We start from the raw sequence: 19,341 nt of genomic DNA on the forward strand, positions 1-19,341 counted from the left end.
GTGGACACACAAACCTCTATGATGCTAATACAGTGCAATTCCTTAATACATTCTCTCATTTAGTTTCTCCTTTTGGTACAAATTTGTCACTTGTATGGTGGGCTATATGTGCAGAGATGAAGAGCTAGTTGAACAGAGAAGACTACACCGTCTTTATATCGCTATAGTAACTGTACTGGAGGAGAAAGGCATGCAGGCGGATCAAATCTTCTCTCGGAGGATTTTGAAACGCATACAAGACTAAAGCCACGTGTTGTACAGCAGTAACAGTCTATGAGTTTACAGGTTACAGGTACAGCACTGTGTGTTAGTATGGGTCTGATACCTAAGCCCACCTCACGGAGTATGTACAAAATGTTTGAGTCCAGTCAGGCTGGCTTAGTGTGGCTCCGTTTACATGCACAGAGAACTCCTCCCTTCTCTTCCTCACATGTTTACTAATGTAGCCTGTGTGCTTCAATGACCAGGAGAGCTGTGCCAGTGGGAGCAGAGGCTCCTGGTAGGGATACCCAGGTTGAACAGGTCAAAGGGTAGAGGCCAGACAAATTTGAACCACCTCTAAAGCTAACATGTCTAAAGCAAAAAACAAAAACAAAAGCCCATAACTATTACACAAACATAAATGGCAAACTCAGATCACGCTGGTGGGGAGTTGTCAGTGGATTTTGCTCGTCATGGGGCAAATGGGCTTAGAGGAAAAAGACGATCTAATGTAAGGTCAAACATTTAGCCAAGAAATTTGCTCAGGCGCTAATGAAAAGTGCAATATCAAAGGAATTGGCTGTTTGACTTTCCAGTTTTGTGCTACTTTAAACTGTGAAACTACTACATATACTTCATCGCTGGAGTTCAAAAATAAAGACTCTGCATGAAAGGTAAGATCCTCTCGATTCACAGTGTTCAGTCATAACTTGGGATCCACGTAAAGTACGGAGCTCTGTGTTTCCATCACTAAAACCATGGAATTGCCTGCGGGAGCGCTACTTTACTTGTTTTCCATCATTGTCTGAATGCCTCCGGGATCAACATTTATGCAATTTCAAACAGTTACAGGGATTTTAAATCCACATGGGTCAATAATTTGGACATTTGGGACATCAAGGAGAAGAAATACTTCATTCTCAAAGCAACTAAGTTTTTGGTTTCACGGTGCCTGTCAGTACTGTCAGGTAGCCATAACCAATGACCCACCACTGACAGCTTGGATGGATTGGTGCGATCTGGCCGCTCTGCCAAACCTGGTAAACTAACTATGAAGCAGGTGACTTTTCAAATGGTTTGTCGTGGCAGAAATGTGTTTTGCATCTTTATTATACCTTGGGGTAACAAAGAAAACCCCTATCCACTACTGTGCGACTGTAGTTGTGTTTCTTTGAAAGACATCTCTAGAGGAGAACTTTACTTTGGACATCTATGCATTAAGCAATGCCAACAATACAAGTAAACTCTGAGCCATTTTACCTCCACACATTTCCAGCTGTTTGATTCCAGATGTCTGGACATTCTTCACATTTGATCTGTCAGTGTTTCTGACTGTACCTTGGTCATGATTAGCTGAAATACTTAATGTGGCCCAGTCTTTGCTCCAGTGGCAAAGGAAAGAACAGATACCAAAATGATTTTGCCAGTATTCAATGCCTTCACAGATATTCAGTACTGTCTTTTCATCACGTTTGTGTTGGACCTGTGTTTGGATAACCTGATCTCTCTCTCTGGAGATGTAGCTTTCCATGTTTTTCTGTTGTCTTGGTTGTCATAAAAAATGAAAATTCACTTAGAAAAATGGAGCAGAGCAAGATTTTTGCAGTTGTCCACATGACGTACCACGTGGACTTCTTCTGTGGCTGATCCACTTATTTAATGCATGAGAATGCTACGCAAGTTGTATGGTGGCCATTTTTTAAGTTTTGGTCAGAAGGTCCTTACTGTGGCCATCACTTTATAAGCCTCTCATTCTACTGGAACCACAAAATAACTTCCTTTCAGGATTTACTCAAGTTTTAAATCCTGTTCTTAATATAAACATTGATGTAATGCTCTTCTTATTCAAGGCAACTCAGTCTGATTGTAGGAAAAGTGTCAAGAACAATGAAAATAACACTTTACCTGGAGATCAGCTTATATTCAGGTGACTCTGTGCATGTAAATGTACCACTCAGAAAGTTGGGAGAGGCTGGCAATGAGACAAGCAGAGAGAGAGTGAAAACACCTACTGTGGCACCTTTTACCTACTGTGTCGGTGCCTTCAGCTCCCTCTCACCATGCCTCCACTGCTAACCGGCCAACCCCATTTCCAGAATTCAGACTTTCAGGCCCCAGTCTCTGAAGAAGCCTTTGGCCACTCTTGACTCTCGGAAAGTCACTGTGAGGGATTTCAGGGTGATGTCTGTGACAGTTATTTCTCCCGGACATATGACGGGTCTCCAGATATTTTCTGATGTAGTGCCCTCGTCTGGTCCCGTGGAGCTCCAGCCGTCTGTCCTCTCATGTCCTGGTTGAGGCAGGGACACAGAGGGAGAAAGGCAGAAGGTGAAAAGTGTACATTTACACTAAGACAACTACTGCATCAAGGCTGCCACTCGAGTTCTGAGTTAGCTTGCCTTGACTGATCTGTTTTGATGCATGTTATAACATGCATCAAAACAGAGTGCACGTGGCTGCTTATGTTTCCCAGAAAACAGAAGAGCACACTACGGTTGGGATTACTGCACGATCATGCAGAACAGTGAATATCAACAAGACCGCTCCCTGTTACTGAACTAGGAGAGGAGGCAATCCCTGTTAAATTCAATTCAAATAGCACCAAATCACAACAAGAGTCACCTCAAGGTGCTTTATATTGTCAGGTACAGACCTTACAATAATACAGAACACCCCATCAATCACACAATCTCCTTTGACCAAGCACTTGGCGAAAGTGGGAAAGAAAAACTCCCTTTTCACAGAAAGGGGAAAAGGTGAGGGTAGAAAGAAGACAGTTTTTGGAGAGACAACAAAAGACACAAGAGAGATTAATATTAACTAATGATCACTAATTACTATAATAACTAATGACTCATAGTGAGTAAATGACAAATCAATCATCCCAAACCATCTCTCTTTATCGGGGCAAAACAATATTTATCAAATATAAACAATTTATCCATCCAGTTTCTTCCACTTATTCAAGCTTGGATCAGGGTTGCAGCAGGATAAACAGGGTATTCCAGATGTCTTTTCCCCTATTGTTTTCCACTTCTCTGTGGGGGTTTAAAGATACATACTCTCTCCAGCAAGTGCTGGGTCTACCCTGTGTATGTGTTATTGCAGCTGGGTGGGGAGGAGCCCAGGAGATAGCCTGAGTAGATGTGTGAAAATTTGTAACACAAACAATTGTGCATTCACAGACTTACACTGTGGCCTGGACACCCTTCTGGATAACACTAGCATTAAGAGAACAGCATGATAGTCTGCTGACAGCTGGGAGATGCTCTGTCACTACAATACATTTACAGAACAGAGAGATGGAGGATGAAGAACAAAGACTAGAGTTACACTAGAAGTGCTGAAAGGTGGTGTAGCCCATCCTCCAGCCTATGATGGGTGGGAGAGGTGACCTTGATATGGATCAGCAGAAGAAAATGGACGGATGGTATCTCATATTGAAAAACAACTGCACATGGATGGGACTTATTGTTGATCAGAAGGACAGCAAGGTAGAAACAACAGGAACTGCTACAACAGACATGTATAGTAGGTGATTCTCAGCCACCCAGAGGTGTAAACGTGAGTGTGTGGTTGCTCTTCTCTCTGTGTTAGTCACTTGATTGATGGGCTTAAGCCCCTCTCCCCCTGACTCGGGTCTTTGCACTCCAAACAGCAGAACAAGCTACTTAAAACCTTAGAAAAGGACTAGTCAGTGAGGGTCGACTGGGACAAAAACAACCCGGTGTCAATGCTTGTATCAAGTTAATGTAGTCAGTTAATTAAAAAAAGCAATAACAAAGATAGACAAGTCATTCTTTTTATCTATTAAATACAGTTGCTTGTTTATTAACTGGCCCCTGACCTCATGAGAGCATCCCAGAGGCAAACGCAGCTGATTAGAGTCCACTGGCTGACCAAGTGACACACATACCATTTAAAATGCCATCGCTCTCCTTTGCTGTGTTCTTCTGAGTCTCCTCTTGCTCCTCCTCCCTGTCCTCATCATCTTCCATGCTGTTCTCTCCCTCTTCCTCGTCCTCCTCCTCCTCGTCTTCCTCTCCATGCTCTTTCCAGTTCTCTTGTCTTGGACTTGGAGGGTTTGAGTTAAAGCATCTGAACTCCTTTGTCCTCAGTCTGTGTTGTGATTCCTGTCTGTATGGCTGATGGTCATCCTCGGGGAGCAGAGAGCGTGTCAGAGACAGACGCAGGCGCGGTGCAGGCTTTTCGGGAATCTTGTGAGCGCTGCGGAGATCCATGGTGTAGACAGTATTCTGAATCAAGATCAAACAGAAAAAGAAAAAAAGAGTAACGTCATTGTCAGGCCCCAATGAGAGAAACACAGTTTGAATTTTATATATATATAATTTTTAATCAAATTCCAAACTTTACCTGCAGAAGGATTCTTTTGGATTTGGCTCCTTTCCTTCTGGGACCCAGAGCTCGTTCTCTCTGTTCTCTGGAAAAACCAAGCAGACCTTTGTCAGGCAGGAAAAGCATCCAAGCCAAATTGTGCGTTCTGACTCGGGGTCAGAAAGTCTGAAAAGAGCTGTACTGTAATGTTGGGAAGCTTTGAGGTACTACATTAGACAACAACCACTCAAACTACGCCATGTGTGCCATCATACATAGGGACACTGTGCATTAACAACAACACAACTGTTGCTCACCACCGAACAACTTTGGCCCCTCCCTAATTAATTCAAGCTGAAAGGTTGCGATTGTGACATTTTGGAATCACTGCAGACGTACAAATGTAAATGGTCAGAGAGGGGCTTTCAAGGAGGCTTCTAAAAATAGTCTTCCAGTGTTGCCCAAGGAGACTACCTACATGCTTTACTTCAATATTCGTCCAAAAATTATATAAAAAAAAATTATATATATGTGTGTGGGTGTTGTTTAGCAATTCTCCTTTCAGAAATCACCAACATATATATGATTAAAGAACCAAGTACCAATTTAGAGGTTATACAAACAAATAAGAAGAAATCTTATGTCTTATTTCAAATGTCATAGTTAAATGCAAATTTCTGTCTATGTTTCTATATGTGCTTTTTGATGATTTATAATGATTTGTAAATCCAAATAACTGAATTCTACATGTGTATAAAATCAAGCTCCTCGGCATGCAGACTGCTTTTACAAACATTGAAAGAATGGGTCGCTCTCAGTGAATTCCAGGATCGTACTGTGATAGGATGAAACCTGTGCAACGAGTCCAGTCGTGGAATTTTCTTGCTATTAAATGTTCCACAGTCAACTGTTAGTGTTATTATAACAAAGTGGAAGCGACTGGAGGAAACGATGACAACTCAGCCAAGAAAAATCAGCAGTGCGGTAGCAGTGCGGTCAGCAGATGCTGAGGCACATACTGCGCAGAGATCACCTACTTTCTGCAGAGTCAGTCGCTACAGACCTCTAAACTTCATGTGGCCTTTAGATTAGCTCAAGAACAGTGTGTAGAGAGCTTCATGGAATGGTTTTCCAGGGTCAAGCAGATACATCCAAGCCTTACATCACCAAGCCCAATGCAAAGCGTTGAATAAGGATGTGTAAAGCACGCTGCCACTGGACTCTAGAGCAGCCCAGACCCTTTGCATCTCTAAATCCCTCTTCTCTGTCTAGTAAACCAATGGACAAGTCTGGGTTTGGTGACTGCCTGGAGATCAGTACTTTGTGCATTGCGCCAAGTGACAACGTCCAGGCCTTCTCTTCCAGCATCATTGTCTGATCTCACAAATGCCCTTCTGGAAGAATTATCAAACATTCCTATAAACACGCTCATAAAACTTGTGGAAAGCCATCCCAGAAGATCTGAAGCTGTTGAAGCTACAGAGGGTGGGCAAACATCATATTAAACCCTATAGATTAAGAATGGGATGTGAGTCAAGTTTATATGTGCGTGAAGGCAGATGAACAAATACTTTTGGCAATATAGGAAAACTGCTGGATTATCAGATTCAGAGTGTATGCAACTGCCAACTTGACCCCATTCAAGTGCAGACAGATATCAGACTGATAACACACTGCCTCCAAGGGGAAACCCTAAAAATATAATATAATTTGTATCTATATACGTATATATATGCACACATTTATAAACAAAAATTAGACTCTGCATGTCAGTTTGTGTTAAATAAAGGAGCAAAGTACAAAGTTGAAAAAATAAATGACAAATGGTGGCTGAAGGCAGCCTTACTTCTCTTCGTAGGCCTGAACCAAGCGCCGGTCCAGAATGTGTTCCTCAGGTTCCCAAGTGCTGTACCTGTAGGAGGATGCAAAACATATATAAAAGCTTTCTTCGTTTTTCAATGACCTCCATAAATAATTTATTATTATAATCATTTAGGTAATTAAAATCAGTCTGTTGATTCATTTAAAAACAAGGCCAAAGTGCTGACACAGTGTATTTATTGTATTTCTAAATCAGAAAAACAAACTTTAGAACTCCAGTTAAAATAAATTCTTGCCCTGGTGTAACTTTTCAAAACTGTATTTCTATATTTTTTAGTATGTTGATATTTACAACATTAAAACCACTGACAGCTTAAGTGAAAAACACTGATCGTCTGCATACAATAAAAAGTTCTTCTGGGAACCCTTAGATTTTAACATTCATGTGGATGTCACCTGACACACACCACCCACGTAAATATTGCTCCATGGTAACTACACTCCCTGATGATAGCGGCTTACCCCGGGAGAATAATGTGCCCGTGCACACTGCAAAAATTGCTCAGGAATGACTCGAGGAACACGACAAAGATCCCAAAGCGTTGACCCGACCTCCATGCTCCCGAGATCTCAATACAATCGAACAAGAGGACCTACCCTACAACCCAAACAGGGCCCAAAGAAGGACACTCCCAGAGATCCTGTGTCCATGCCCCAATGGGTGGCAGCACCAAGGGGACCTACAGAGTATCAGGCAGGTGGTTTTAATGCTGTCGTGGGTCAGAGTATACACAACCCCATTCCCACAAAGTCAATACACAAAAAAAATCCCATTTAAAACCTGTATTTAAGTTGAAATAAAACAAGGACGACATATTGAATGTTTAATTGATCGAGATTTATTATTATAAAAACGAATTCTCATTTTAAATTCATGCATGGTGTCAGTAACATATTTCAATAAAAGCTGGATCATAAGGATGAGCACCACTGTGTTCTTTTAACAACACTAACTGTTTAGGGACTGAGAAAAGCAGCTGCTGTAGTCAAGAAAGGAAAGTATTTACCCACTGTTGCTTGATATATAACTCCTTCCTCTTGCTTTTTAATGTCTCTATGGCTCTTTAATAATGATGGCTCTTTATTAGAAACTGATTCTGCTGTAATACATGTCAAAACAGTTTGTTACTCTCTTCTACAATAAAACAGCCCGTACCTGAAGAAGTAGTGGTCTGGATGGTAGTATACATAGATTGCTCCAAAATCTATAGTATGGTTCAGCATTAATGGTGCCTTAGCAGAAGTGCAGATTAAATGTGCCACTGTACATCTTGTTGTGCTCATAACAAACCGAACAGTGCCTCTACCCCTTAGCCTGGAGGACACAGCATCCATAATTTCAAGAAAGAATTTTAAATTCTGCCTTATCAGACCGTAAAACAAATTTTCCCTTTGCCTCAGTCCATCCAAAGTGAGTTTACGTCAGAGAAAGTGACAGTGTAAAGATTTTCACAATAAAACTGTGTCAATCTTTAATCCAGAGCTATCTAAGAGCCTGATAACTATGGTCATTCAATACAGGTTCTCCCCTGCATAGCTTCTCTCTGAATACCATCCATCCATTCTTTTCTGCTTATCCTTGTCAGGGTCGTAGGGGGTGGAGCCTATCCCAGGTACCATAGAGCAAGAGGGAGGGTACACCCTGGACAGGTCGCCAGTCCGTCACAGGGTTAACACATAGAGAGAGAGAGACAATCATTCCCACCTATGGGCACTTTAGAATCATTAATTAACCTAACCCCACTAACTGCGTTCTTAGGAAGGCAAAGTACCCAGGGAGAACATGCAAACTCCACACAGGAAGGCCCGAGCCAGATGGTAGCCTGGTGGAATGGAACTCAGGACCTTCTTGCTGTGAGGCTACAGTGCTAATCACCACGCCACACCATATGTGATGAAATCCTCTAATTCTCTGAAATTTTGCTCTGACAAACATTCTTACAGTGTCAAACTGCCAAAGCACAGACCTCGCCTATAGGATGTCCTATTATCCAATCATACTGCTACTGTACATTAACTGATTTGTCATGAGATCATCCTGTTTTTTTTGTCCCTGTTTCAACTTTTCTGAAAGATGCAGCTTGCATCCAATTGAAAATGGGCATGTTTTTCAACAAATTACTACATTTCTAATTTCACAACATCTGATGCATTGTTTATATACTTTTAAAAAGATAAATATGATTGATTGCAATGTTGAACAGTGTGTTTATGTGGAGAGTAAATCTTGGCCCAACTGGCATTTCTTCATATTTTGCTAGGAATATGAGAAACAGGTGATGGAAATTATTGTAACATGTGCAACAATGCACAGAAATTCAGTCTGTAGTCAAAATCTAAGTTTGCACACTTTTAACAAGCCATAAGGTCCATATATAATATGACCAACTTTATTCTTCATATAGTTTGAAGTGTTTTGGGCAAGCTTTCTTGTAATGTTTTAAACTTTAGGAATAGCTCTCCGGGGTTCTTGAAGGATACTCCAAAGCTCTTTTTTGGATGCTAGTTGTGTTTTACCTTCAGAAAGTCAAAGGACTACTGTTCAAAACCACTTTCAAAAAGTTACAGGCAAAACTGGGTCCTGTTAAGTACAATATTTTTAAAAAAAATGAGGGGTGGCTCAAGACTTTTGCAGACCACTCTGTGAGTCACATTCAGTTCCATTTCATGTTATCCATCCTATTCTTCTAATCTACATACTCACTTTGGAGGCCATCCTTTCCACTTCAGCAGATACTCCACATTCCCCTGTGGAGACAAAGTTTCAGAGCAGCTTCAAATAGAGAGTAGTGTTTGTCCCCCCCGTTTTGAACTGTTTAAGTAATTGAAGAAACAAATTACAAGCCAAAAAAAAAAAAACCAGACAAAAAAAAAACAAAAAACAAACCAAAACAAAACTTTCTGCTCCTCTCTTCTCTTTTTTCCTCCACTCAGTGGATCTTGTGACCTACTGTGAGTGCTTTCACCTCCAGGTTGGGAACCACTGCCAAGCACAATGAAATCAGCCCATCAACAATTACCTCATCTCTCAGACGCACAATGTCTCATTTTGATGCAACTTAAGGGAGTGCATCGCTATTCTGTGCAGCATTTTCACATTTAAACTGATTTAACTGCCTGGATGTGATATCGCGGGGCCAGGCAGTTAGATTTGATGGTATCAGGTTGTTCAGGTCACTTCCATCAAATATGAATTCTGCAAACATTAATCTCCTGCTAAAACCAGGCAAAGACCCTGTATATCCCTCAAGCTATCGTCCAATATCCCTTATAAATGTAGACCTTAAAATAATCTGCAAAGCTCTCTCAAAGAGACTGGAGAAAATAACCCCCCTCTTAATTCATCCTGACCAAACTGGTTTCATAAAAGGTAGGCACTCATCAACAAATACATGTAGATTACTTAATTTGATAGACTACTCATACAGTAAAAACCTAGAAACTACAATATTCTCTTTAGACGCAGAAAAAGCATTTGACAGAGTTAACTGGAAATTTCTATTTGCAACTTTACACAAATTTGGTTTTGGATCCTCTTTCATAAACTGGTTAAAAATATTATATAATTCCCCAACAGCTTCTGTTAGAACAAATGACCAGACATCCTCCAGCTTCTGTCTCTTGAGGGGCACCAGGCAGGGATGCCCACTCTCCCCTTCACTATTTGCAATTTTTATTGAACCACTAGCAGCAGCAATTAGACAGAATTCAGTAATTAAGGGCATAAAATGCAAGAACGTGGAACATAAAATCAGCCTTTATGCGGATGATGTGTTACTCTTTCTCCAAAATTCACAAACCAATATCTCTGGGGTGATTGAATTGATAAACTCTTTTGCAAGAATATCAGATTACTCAATTAACTGGTCAAAATCTACAGTCCTACCGATTAATTGCTCCTTCCATAATTCCTCTTCTACACCACTGCAAGCGGGAAATATAAAATATTTAGGTATTAATGTTTCTCCCAAGCTTGCAGATCTAACTAAATTAAACCATATCCCACTTTTAAAGAAGGTAGAAGATGATCTGGCTAGATGGAAATGTCTACCCATATCACTCATGGGAAGGGTTGCCGCTATAAAAATGATGGTCTTACCAAAAATAAATTATTTATTCTCAATGATCCCAACTAAACCGCCACAAGATTGGTTCAGATCTCTAGATTCATGTATGTCCAAATTCCTTTGGAAAAATAAACCCCCACGTATAAGCTTAAAAACACTACAAAAGACCAAGGATAAAGGAGGACTAGAACTGCCTAACTTTCAGCACTACTTCTTAGCCAACAGGCTTCAGTTTATCTCAGGATGGCTAAAACACACCCTCTTAGATGAACCTTGGCTAGATGTAGAACAAGCACTCTGCAATAATCTAGAGATCTCAGACCTACCATTTATCAGCTCAAACATCCAACGACATGAATGCTTTAAAAGCATCAACATCAGCTCTTCTCTGACAGCATGGTGGGAGTTTCTAAAATTGACAGCGTCTTCATTAATCCCATGCAAACGTACACCTATCTGGAACAACCCTGACATATTACAAAACAATAATATGATAAACTTTTCAGATTGGAGTGATAAAGGAATCAAATATTTAGAACATATACTAGAAGGAACAGAATTTATTTCATTTGACGGACTAGTTACACAATATGGGATCAACAAGAAAAGATTTTTAGAATATCAACAAATTAAATCCATAGTAAAAAAGAAATTTAAACCGGGTCAAGTTGAACTACAAACACCACCAAGTGTGGTTCAATTTCTTACTCTTAAACCCCCCAAATTACTATCCAAAATATACAGAATGCTTTCTAAAACAGATGAATCAATATCACTTCCTATTGCAAAATGGGAAGCGGATTTATCAGTTAACTTAGACCTAAACTTCTGGTCTCAGATTTGCTTAAAAACCTTTCATCTAATTAGAAATCCCAGTCTTCAATTAATTCAATACAAAATATTACATAGAGTGCACTATACAGGTCATCGGATGTTCAAGATGGGCTTTACGTCTACCAACAACTGCTCACACTGCCAAACCAATTCACCGGACAATTATATCCACGCTCTTTGGTTCTGTCCACCAGTTCAGAAGTTTTGGCGCGAGATATGTGAAGACTTATCGAAGTGTCTGAAATGTAACATTCCAACTTCCCCCTTAGTGTGTTTGTTGGGCAGCTTAGATAATGTCACTTCAGAAAAGAATATAGCCCATATGGTTTTCGCTGCCCTATGCATAGCCAAGAAAACAGTCCTCATGAACTGGAAAAATAAAAATAATCTTAATTCTAACCAATATAGAAATTATCTATTAGATTACATTAGTCTTGATACAGCCTCTGCCACCACATCAGATCAATTGCTCTGGGCTCCTTTGATCAGCTCCATCACCTAGTGGGGGTGGGGGGTCATAGTTTGGTCCCGCCTTCACTGTTGTGATTGGTGTGGGGGTAGGGACAGGCTTAGGGCGTCGGGGGGTTCCCCGGAGGCATCTTCCTTTGGGCTCAACCCGGGGTAGCGGTCACGTCCGGTTGGGGGCTCTGTTGGCTCTCAGGTGACTGTTTCCTCGCGGCTGCGTGCAGCGGGGCTAGGGGAGGGTCTGTGCTGACGGACGTGGGTTACTGACCTGGTAGCCTGGCTGCCCCTGGGTGGGTCCGGGATGGGCGTGAGGTTCTGGGGGCGCTCCGTCTCTGGGCTGGGACCCGGACCGGGCCTCGGGGGCTTGGGTCCTGGTTGGTGTGTTGCCGGGGTTGTGGGCGGGTGGGTGCATGGGGGCCCAGCCCTGGAGCAGGGTGCCGCCGGTGCGTCGAGCCACCTGAGGGGCTCTTCAACTGGTGGGGGAGATTGTCACATCTTGCAGGAGCTTTCCTCTCCTCAGGAGCTCCCTCTGCAGGAGGGGGAGATACAGGAGAGGTGGAGGAAGATCTCAGCCTGGGTGTTTATTGTCTTATGTAGTCTGGAAGATGAGTGAATGGTGGGGTGGGTGCAGTTTTCTCTGTGGTGGGGTTGGGTGGACTGTCCCGGGCTCTGTGGGGCCGGGCGGCGCTGCTGCACTGGGCCCCGGTCTGGATGGGCCTGGGCCCCCTTTCCCTGGCGGGTCGTGGAGTATGGGGGTGCCTACTGGGGTCAGCGGGGGAGCTGGCCCCAGGGAGGGGTCACTTGCCCCTCCCTTCCTTCCCTCCCCATCTCCAGCTGCCTCCCTCTTCCCGCTCCACCACAACCACCCACACATGCAGGGCCTTGGAGTAGGGGTATGTCACCAGGGTGCAGAGGAGGCTACCCCCCCCCTCTGTCCCCTTCTGGCTGCCTCTGCCTCAATTTTATCCCACAACTTAGACATTCACATTACTCACACTCTCATTACACATACATATAGGATCTTGGGGGTGGGCACGATACACGGAGTCCAAAGTACCATCAGGGTGTACACCCCACCCCTGGCATCGTTGCCCACCTCTCAATTTTAAATACACGTAGACATTGAGGGCCAGCAGGAGGGACTATGCGCTTACCTGCTGCTCTCTGGCAGGTAGCTCCAAGCCCTCCTGGGTTTTAAATGCACCTTAGAACACACATGCATCAACACTACAATGAGCGGGTGGAGGGAGGTTTGGAGTCTTCTCTCACCCCCATTCTCTGCGACCTGCTGGAGCAGGGGGGCTAGGAGGAGGAGTTGGCCGTCCGACTGCGGTCTGGAGTGTGGAGCCTTCCTGCTGCTGCGGAGTCGGGGCGGTCTGCCTCCCCCCACCGCAGGGAAAAGGGAAACACCACCTGGGTCTGGGTGCAGTTCCCCCCTCCAGGGGCGGGGGCACCTAGACCCGGTTTGTAGAGTACGCTTGGGGAGTGTGATCATGTGTACAACGTCTCTTTATGTCTGTCTCCACGTTGGTTGAGTGTGGAGTAAGTGCATATGAGAGCATGAGGGTGGGAATGGATGTTTGTGTCTGTGTGTGCCTGTATGTCTGTGTCTATATGTCAGGTTGGGTGTCAAGCGCCACCTCTCTGGGGACATCTCAGGCCCTCCAAGGTATGGAGGCCTATCTCCCCCTACCACCACTTCCCCTGCCAGTGGCGGACCCCCTCAGACATCGGTGCGTTGGTGGTTCTTTGTGTCCGGGGATGGGCGTCCAGGTACACACCGGCTCACTCCTTGGCGGCCGCTTATCGGGGCCTAGAGCCTGGGGCTCGCTCGGGCCACTTCGGAGGTGGGGTGCCCCCGGCCTCTCGGCCTGGGGCTCGGTCACTCAGGCGCAGCTGGCTGCCGGCGGAGCTCACGGGCGCGTCACTGCAACTCCCCCTGGCTTCTGCTCCGCGGCTGCTGAGTGAGCCCTCATCTGGGACTCTCCTCAGCTCTTTCCGGGACAGTGGCGCGGCTGCCCCTCTGTTGGTCTTCCTTGGTCTCTTGTGTTCTGGGGGCCTCTGGATGTCTGGAGTTTTGATCTCCTCCATACCTGCTTCATGCCCTGGAGGACGGGGCTGTGGCCCCCCCACACCCTCTAGCAGATTATTACATGAAGGAACCTTTTAAAAAAAACAAGCGCGTCCATGCTCACAGGTGTACACACGGGTGATCACACCCACAAACTACACCCTTTTTGGCTCCTACCTCAAAGCACACTGTGTTCTGTTGATCTTATGTGCTGCACAATAATGTTTAACATTTAGTATTTACTGTCATATTCCCATATATCATTGTGATGTTGTTTATTCTATTACTCTTGTTCTCTTCTGCTTGCTTTCTTTTTTCTTTCTCAGCAGGTGATTGATATATGCATTTTTTTCTCTGCCCGTTCTGTTGGTTTTTGTCTTTTGCCCTTCTCCCCCGTCCCTCTTCTCAGCTTTTTCTCTTTCCCTCTTTCTTTCTCCCCTTCTTTCCCCCAGTCAAGTCTGTCCCGTATTCAGTAAGTGAAAATAAAATAAACAATAAAAGGTGAATCAAATGGACCATTACGGCAAGGCTGGGATGGTCAGTTTGGTAAAGTAAATCCGTTGGGCATCTTTCTTTGTCTTTAGACAACAATTCTGATGGCAAAAGAGCCAAACGGGACAGGCCAAAAAAAAAAAAAAAAAAAAAAAGGTTGTTCAGGTCAAAATGTCAAACACATAAAGGTTGTAACTGTCAGGGCTCTGTGTGCAGGCGGATGGAGAGGAGGATCCAAATGCGAGACTCGGACACTGAATACAACTCAAAACCTCAGCTTTATTGCTGGCATGAAGACAAAACATGAAGTGACTGCTGAATACTGAGAACAGAAACCCACAGGCATAATCTGATGGCACGACGCGACACTGAGCACAGGAAAACACAGGACTAATATACACAGGGTGGTAATCAGGGAATGGGCAACAAGAGGGAGACACAGCTGGGAGAAATTGGACTATACGAGGCAGGGGAGCAGTAGAACTGAACACACTCACATGAGACAGACCTTCACAATAAAACAGGAAACCACTAAAGAAGGACGCAGACAGAATATAACACATGCAACAACAAATCCTTAAACACCGATAAACAGAAACATGTAACTCTAATAATAATAATAATAATAATAATAATCATCGAAACAAAACAATCATTCAAAAATAAACCAAAAGAACTCAAAATGCTGGGTCGAACCTGACCCAGAACCATGACAGTAACCCCCCTCCAAGGGCTGGCTCCCGACAGCCCAAAAAACCCCCCCCAAAAAAAACAATGAGCACAAGAGTCCAAGAACCGGAGTCCATGAAAAGTTCAGGGGGTCAACCCGGAGGTCAACAGCACAAGGGCCAAAACAGTTCAGGGGACCGACCGTGCCCGACCGGCCCTCCAGCTGACGAGGCACGAGGCTGGACGGGCGCCTTGGGCTCTCCAGCTGGAGCAGATGCAGGGCCAGAGCCATTTGGGACCCCTGGCTGAGGGTGAAGATGAGTGGCTGACTGAATGGGTGAAAGCACTGGGGCCTGAACTGATGACAAAGTTAATGATTCCTCTACCAGCTGAGCTACTGACTGGGCTGTAACAAAGTTTGTAGTAAGTCTGGTTTTGGTAATGACTGAGCTATGGGTAGCAGGGCTGAATGTGGTGGAGGTGGAGACTGAGCTAGGGACTGCAATAGAGGTTGTAGTGACGGTGGTTGTGAAGGTGACTGAGCTAATCCTCCTGAGCCTTCTGAACATGAGAACAACTGCTGGACGGGCTCACCTGAGCCTCCAGCCGACACAGGAACAGGTGCTGGCAACAGCTGAACACCGGCCCCTCCCACCCGAGGTACTGAAATGGGTGGAGGGGAACGCTGGGCCCGAGCTACCCTGGGAGCAGGAACAGGAGGAGAGAGAAGCTCAGGAACGACCTCAAAATGCACAATATTGCCAACTGGGTCTGGGCATATAGTCTTTGCAGAGTGGGCAACCTCAGACACATCCAGCAGGGATACAGAACAGTCCCTAGGAGGAGCCACAGTCTTAATAGATTGTAGAAAGGGGCAACTAGAGTCCTTAAATGTCCTTGGGGAGCAGACAGCCTCTTCCTTCAGAGAGCCCAAGTTACAGCCTGCAATCTCAGTCCCTACCAACTGCCTGTGCCCTTGATGAAAAGTACATGGCTGAAAAGCTGACTTAGAAACATTAACCACCTCCCTTTCCGCTGACTTGAAAACAGAACTTGCAGCCTCCAGAAATTTCACAGCAGTCCGAAAATTTCCCCCCCCAGATTCAAGTAAAGTAGTCTTAGTCATTTTAACACTGGGTTCAGATTGTGCCGAATGAAAACCGGTTCTTAAATCCTCAGAGCAGGAGTTCACAGAGTTAACAAACACAGACTCAACTACCTCTAAGTTAGCAGATTTAGATTCACTTGCATGGCAGGTAGCCTTCAGGGTCTTAGGGGTGTATTTATTGTTCGTTACATTCATGAGTTCAGGAGGAGCATGAGAAAAACAGTCTGTTGCTCACCACTGCTGATTGTCCAGAGGCAGCGGAGCGACGGCTGCGTGAGCGTCGCTCACTGGGGGAGGAGGGAGGTAAGCCAGACTGCGAATCCTCCTGCAGACCGGACCGAAAGTCTTTCGGTGGGCCGGGCTGGGACGAAGAAGCGGGAAGTTTGTGTAGCTCCGAACGTGGAAGTCCCAAAAAACAAAGCAAAGGACTGCAGTGGAGTAAGCCCAGTGTCTTCCACCACATAATCCTTCTTTTGCCACTGCTTGCCCCTCCTGCAGGGCCTGAATTCTAAGAGCAGCGGCGGAGTGGCACCAGAAAACTGAGGAGCTGCTGCCTTTGAGAGAGAGCACTTGCCCCCTCGCATCCCTGACAGAACAACTGATGGAACGGCGGTAGCCATCGCGGTTTGGAAGCTGCTGGGCCCACCCAGAGCCAAACGAGACCCATCGAAGGGTGACTCGTGCTCCCAGGTACACCTAGCCTCCTGCCTCTCCCTCTCCTTGAGGAAGGTAGAAACTGCGGGTCGCCGATACCGCACGGAGTCCACTGGATCCATTACTGGTTGCGTCGTTCTGCCAGAGCTCTGTGTGCAGGCGGATGGAGAGGAGGATCCAAATGCGAGACTCGGACACTGAATACAACTCAAAACCTCAGCTTTATTGCTGGCATGAAGACAAAACATGAAGTGACCACTGAATACTGAGAACAGAAACACACAGGCATAATCTGATGGTACGACGCGACACTGAGCACAGGAAAACACAGGGCTAATATACACAGGGTGGTAATCAGGGAATGGGCAACAGGAGGGAGACACAGCTGGGAGAAATTGGACTACACGAGACAGGGGAGCAGTAGAACTGAACACACTCACATGAGACACAGACCTTCACAATAAAACAGGAAACAAGAAACCACTAAATAAAGACGCAGACAGAGAGGCAGACAGAATATAACACATGCAACTCAAACAATACATGAAACAACAAATCCTTAAACACGGATAAACAAAAAACATGGAACTCTAATAATAATAATCATCATAGCATCAGAGAAACAAAACAATCATTCAAAAATAAACCAAAACATAAGAACTCAAAATGCTGGGTCGAACCTGACCCAGAACCGTGACAGTAACTTTTCCATCAGTGTCTTGGATTTCATTGAAATGTGCCGTTTGCTACAACCAGAGGTGGTTTCTTTTTTTGTGGTACATAGTAAGTTTGTCTCTTTTAAGCTTTTATGTGTGAAACTATATAAACAACATTAGAAATCCTAAATGTAACATATTATACAAGTATATCACATGAAAACACAGTAGCATGACTACAAATCTGAAATGGAACAAATCAAACTTTAAATTAGTTTATTTAATGATTATCTGTTATTTCTTATCTATTTCAGGCCTCGTCGCATTCTCATTAAATGTGCAGGAAGATGTTGCCATGATGTCATCAGAAGATATCTATAATTAACACAATTCAAAATGTATTGTATGTTTTCCACATACTAGCGAATCTACTCAGATTAGTCATCCTCTGTGACATCATCCAATAATAACTTCCAGGCTCTCAACGGTATTCTCAGTCGGTGAAATCACCGCTTTTCCCCGACTTCATTTTAATCACTAGTTACACATACACAAAAAAAGACTGTATGATTAAAAGCACCTCATATGTTTGACTGTAATAAATACATTTATTACCTATCATTTCTAAACCTTGTAATAAGATCACATAAATATTAGAGCCAATATAGAATTTAAAGACTGATACTGATATTTGATGTTTTAAAAATCTGATATATTGGCCAACATATCAACATACGACTACTATACTAATACTACTACAATATACTACACAAGAAATGACTTTAATGTTAGTCGTTATTTATGAATACAGTTTAAAAATAATCTTGTTTTATTGTCACAACAAGTTGTGGATTATGCATGTGCTGCCCGCCTGATGCACTCAGATCCACTGGTTGCTGGTTGTTGTTATGATGTTGCAGAGAACTCTGTTGGACAAACTATGCAACATTAACAGTTATAACATGGATGAAGGTTCTCTCATCTCTTCTTCACTTTTTACATTTTCATTCCTTGACTGCTATAAATGCTGATTCTGACATATCAGCAAATCGCTAATTTCACTTGGGAAACAAGTATGTAAGTGGATCTTTAGCACTGTATTTATATTCTGTATATTAGTTGTTGACACTGGTGGAAACCACTAGTTTCACCCCCTCCCCCCCCCTCCCCTCCCCTCCTGTGCCCTGCGAGTAAACAAATGCGTCGCGCCTACACATGTCAATACAACACGGTAACTTAGACCCAAACACAATTAGCGAGCAAATGGGCCCAAAGGCAGAGTATTTTGGGGTTGATAGCGCGTCCTCCTTCAAGCCTTATAAGCCAAACACCTGACACTTTAAGCTGTAGTACAGGAACAACAGTCTCCGTGTCAAATTAAAGGGACATCCTCCGCTCACCTGCTCCCTCAATACACTCCGCAATTAGATAACCAGCTTAGAAACGCTGCTCTCCTCGTTTAATCTCCAAAGCTTTCATTAGCATCTTTAAAGTAGCATTCTGGTTCACCAAAAGAAAAAAAAAGCGTGTCTCCTTAAAGTGCTGAGAGCTAGAGAAGCTGATAATTTGGCCGCATTTTGTTTTTTACACGCTTACCTTTCTAACTCTTTTCTTGACGATTGATTCCACTGCAAACACTTGCTCTCCGATCGCTGACAGCTCCATCTCTTCGCACGCCGCCGTCCGCTGGCTTTTAACTGTCAAAGTAACGTCCCTCTCCCCGACAAACTAAGCTAACGTTAACTGCGTATGACAGCCCTCCCTCGGATACGTCTTCTTCCACGCGTGTCTCCTTCGGCTGCCTCGTTTTCCTGAAAGTTTAAAGGCCCATTTATCCAGAGCGACTTCCTTTTGCTGGCTCTTTCCATGCGTCCAGTGACTTTACAAAATCTGCGACACATCTGCACA

At 44.0% G+C, this 19,341-nt stretch overlaps 1 protein-coding gene across 1 annotated transcript; it reads right to left on the reverse strand.

Moving 5' to 3' along the window:
• Positions 1–176: 176 nt before the first annotated feature.
• On the reverse strand, positions 177–19,318 carry cbx7b (chromobox homolog 7b). The gene is made up of 6 exons (XM_080872069.1): positions 19,030–19,318; positions 9,122–9,165; positions 6,383–6,448; positions 4,576–4,642; positions 4,118–4,457; positions 177–2,491 (listed from the first exon to the last, which is right to left on the reverse strand). Exons 1-6 carry the CDS (start codon positions 19,096–19,098, stop codon positions 2,301–2,303), a joined length of 777 nt encoding a protein of 258 aa, XP_080728195.1. The 5' UTR covers positions 19,099–19,318; the 3' UTR covers positions 177–2,300.
• Between the last annotated feature and the right edge of the window lie 23 nt (positions 19,319–19,341).

This window comes from Rhamphochromis sp. 'chilingali' (genome assembly GCF_963969265.1).
Source record: "Rhamphochromis sp. 'chilingali' genome assembly, chromosome: 22".
NCBI classification, from domain to species: Eukaryota; Metazoa; Chordata; class Actinopteri; order Cichliformes; family Cichlidae; genus Rhamphochromis; species Rhamphochromis sp. 'chilingali'.

Excerpts from the sequence above, each read along its gene's own strand:
- cbx7b (XM_080872069.1), bottom strand. The coding sequence starts at position 19,098 with ATGGAGCTGTCAGCGATCGGAGAGCAAGTGTTTGCAGTGGAATCAATC. Across the intron at positions 4,458-4,575 it reads CCAAAAGAATCCTTCTGCAG|AATACTGTCTACACCATGGA; the intron begins GTAAAGTTTGGA and ends ATCTTGATTCAG. Across the intron at positions 2,492-4,117 it reads GAGCGATGGCATTTTAAATG|GACATGAGAGGACAGACGGC; the intron begins GTATGTGTGTCA and ends TGCCTCAACCAG.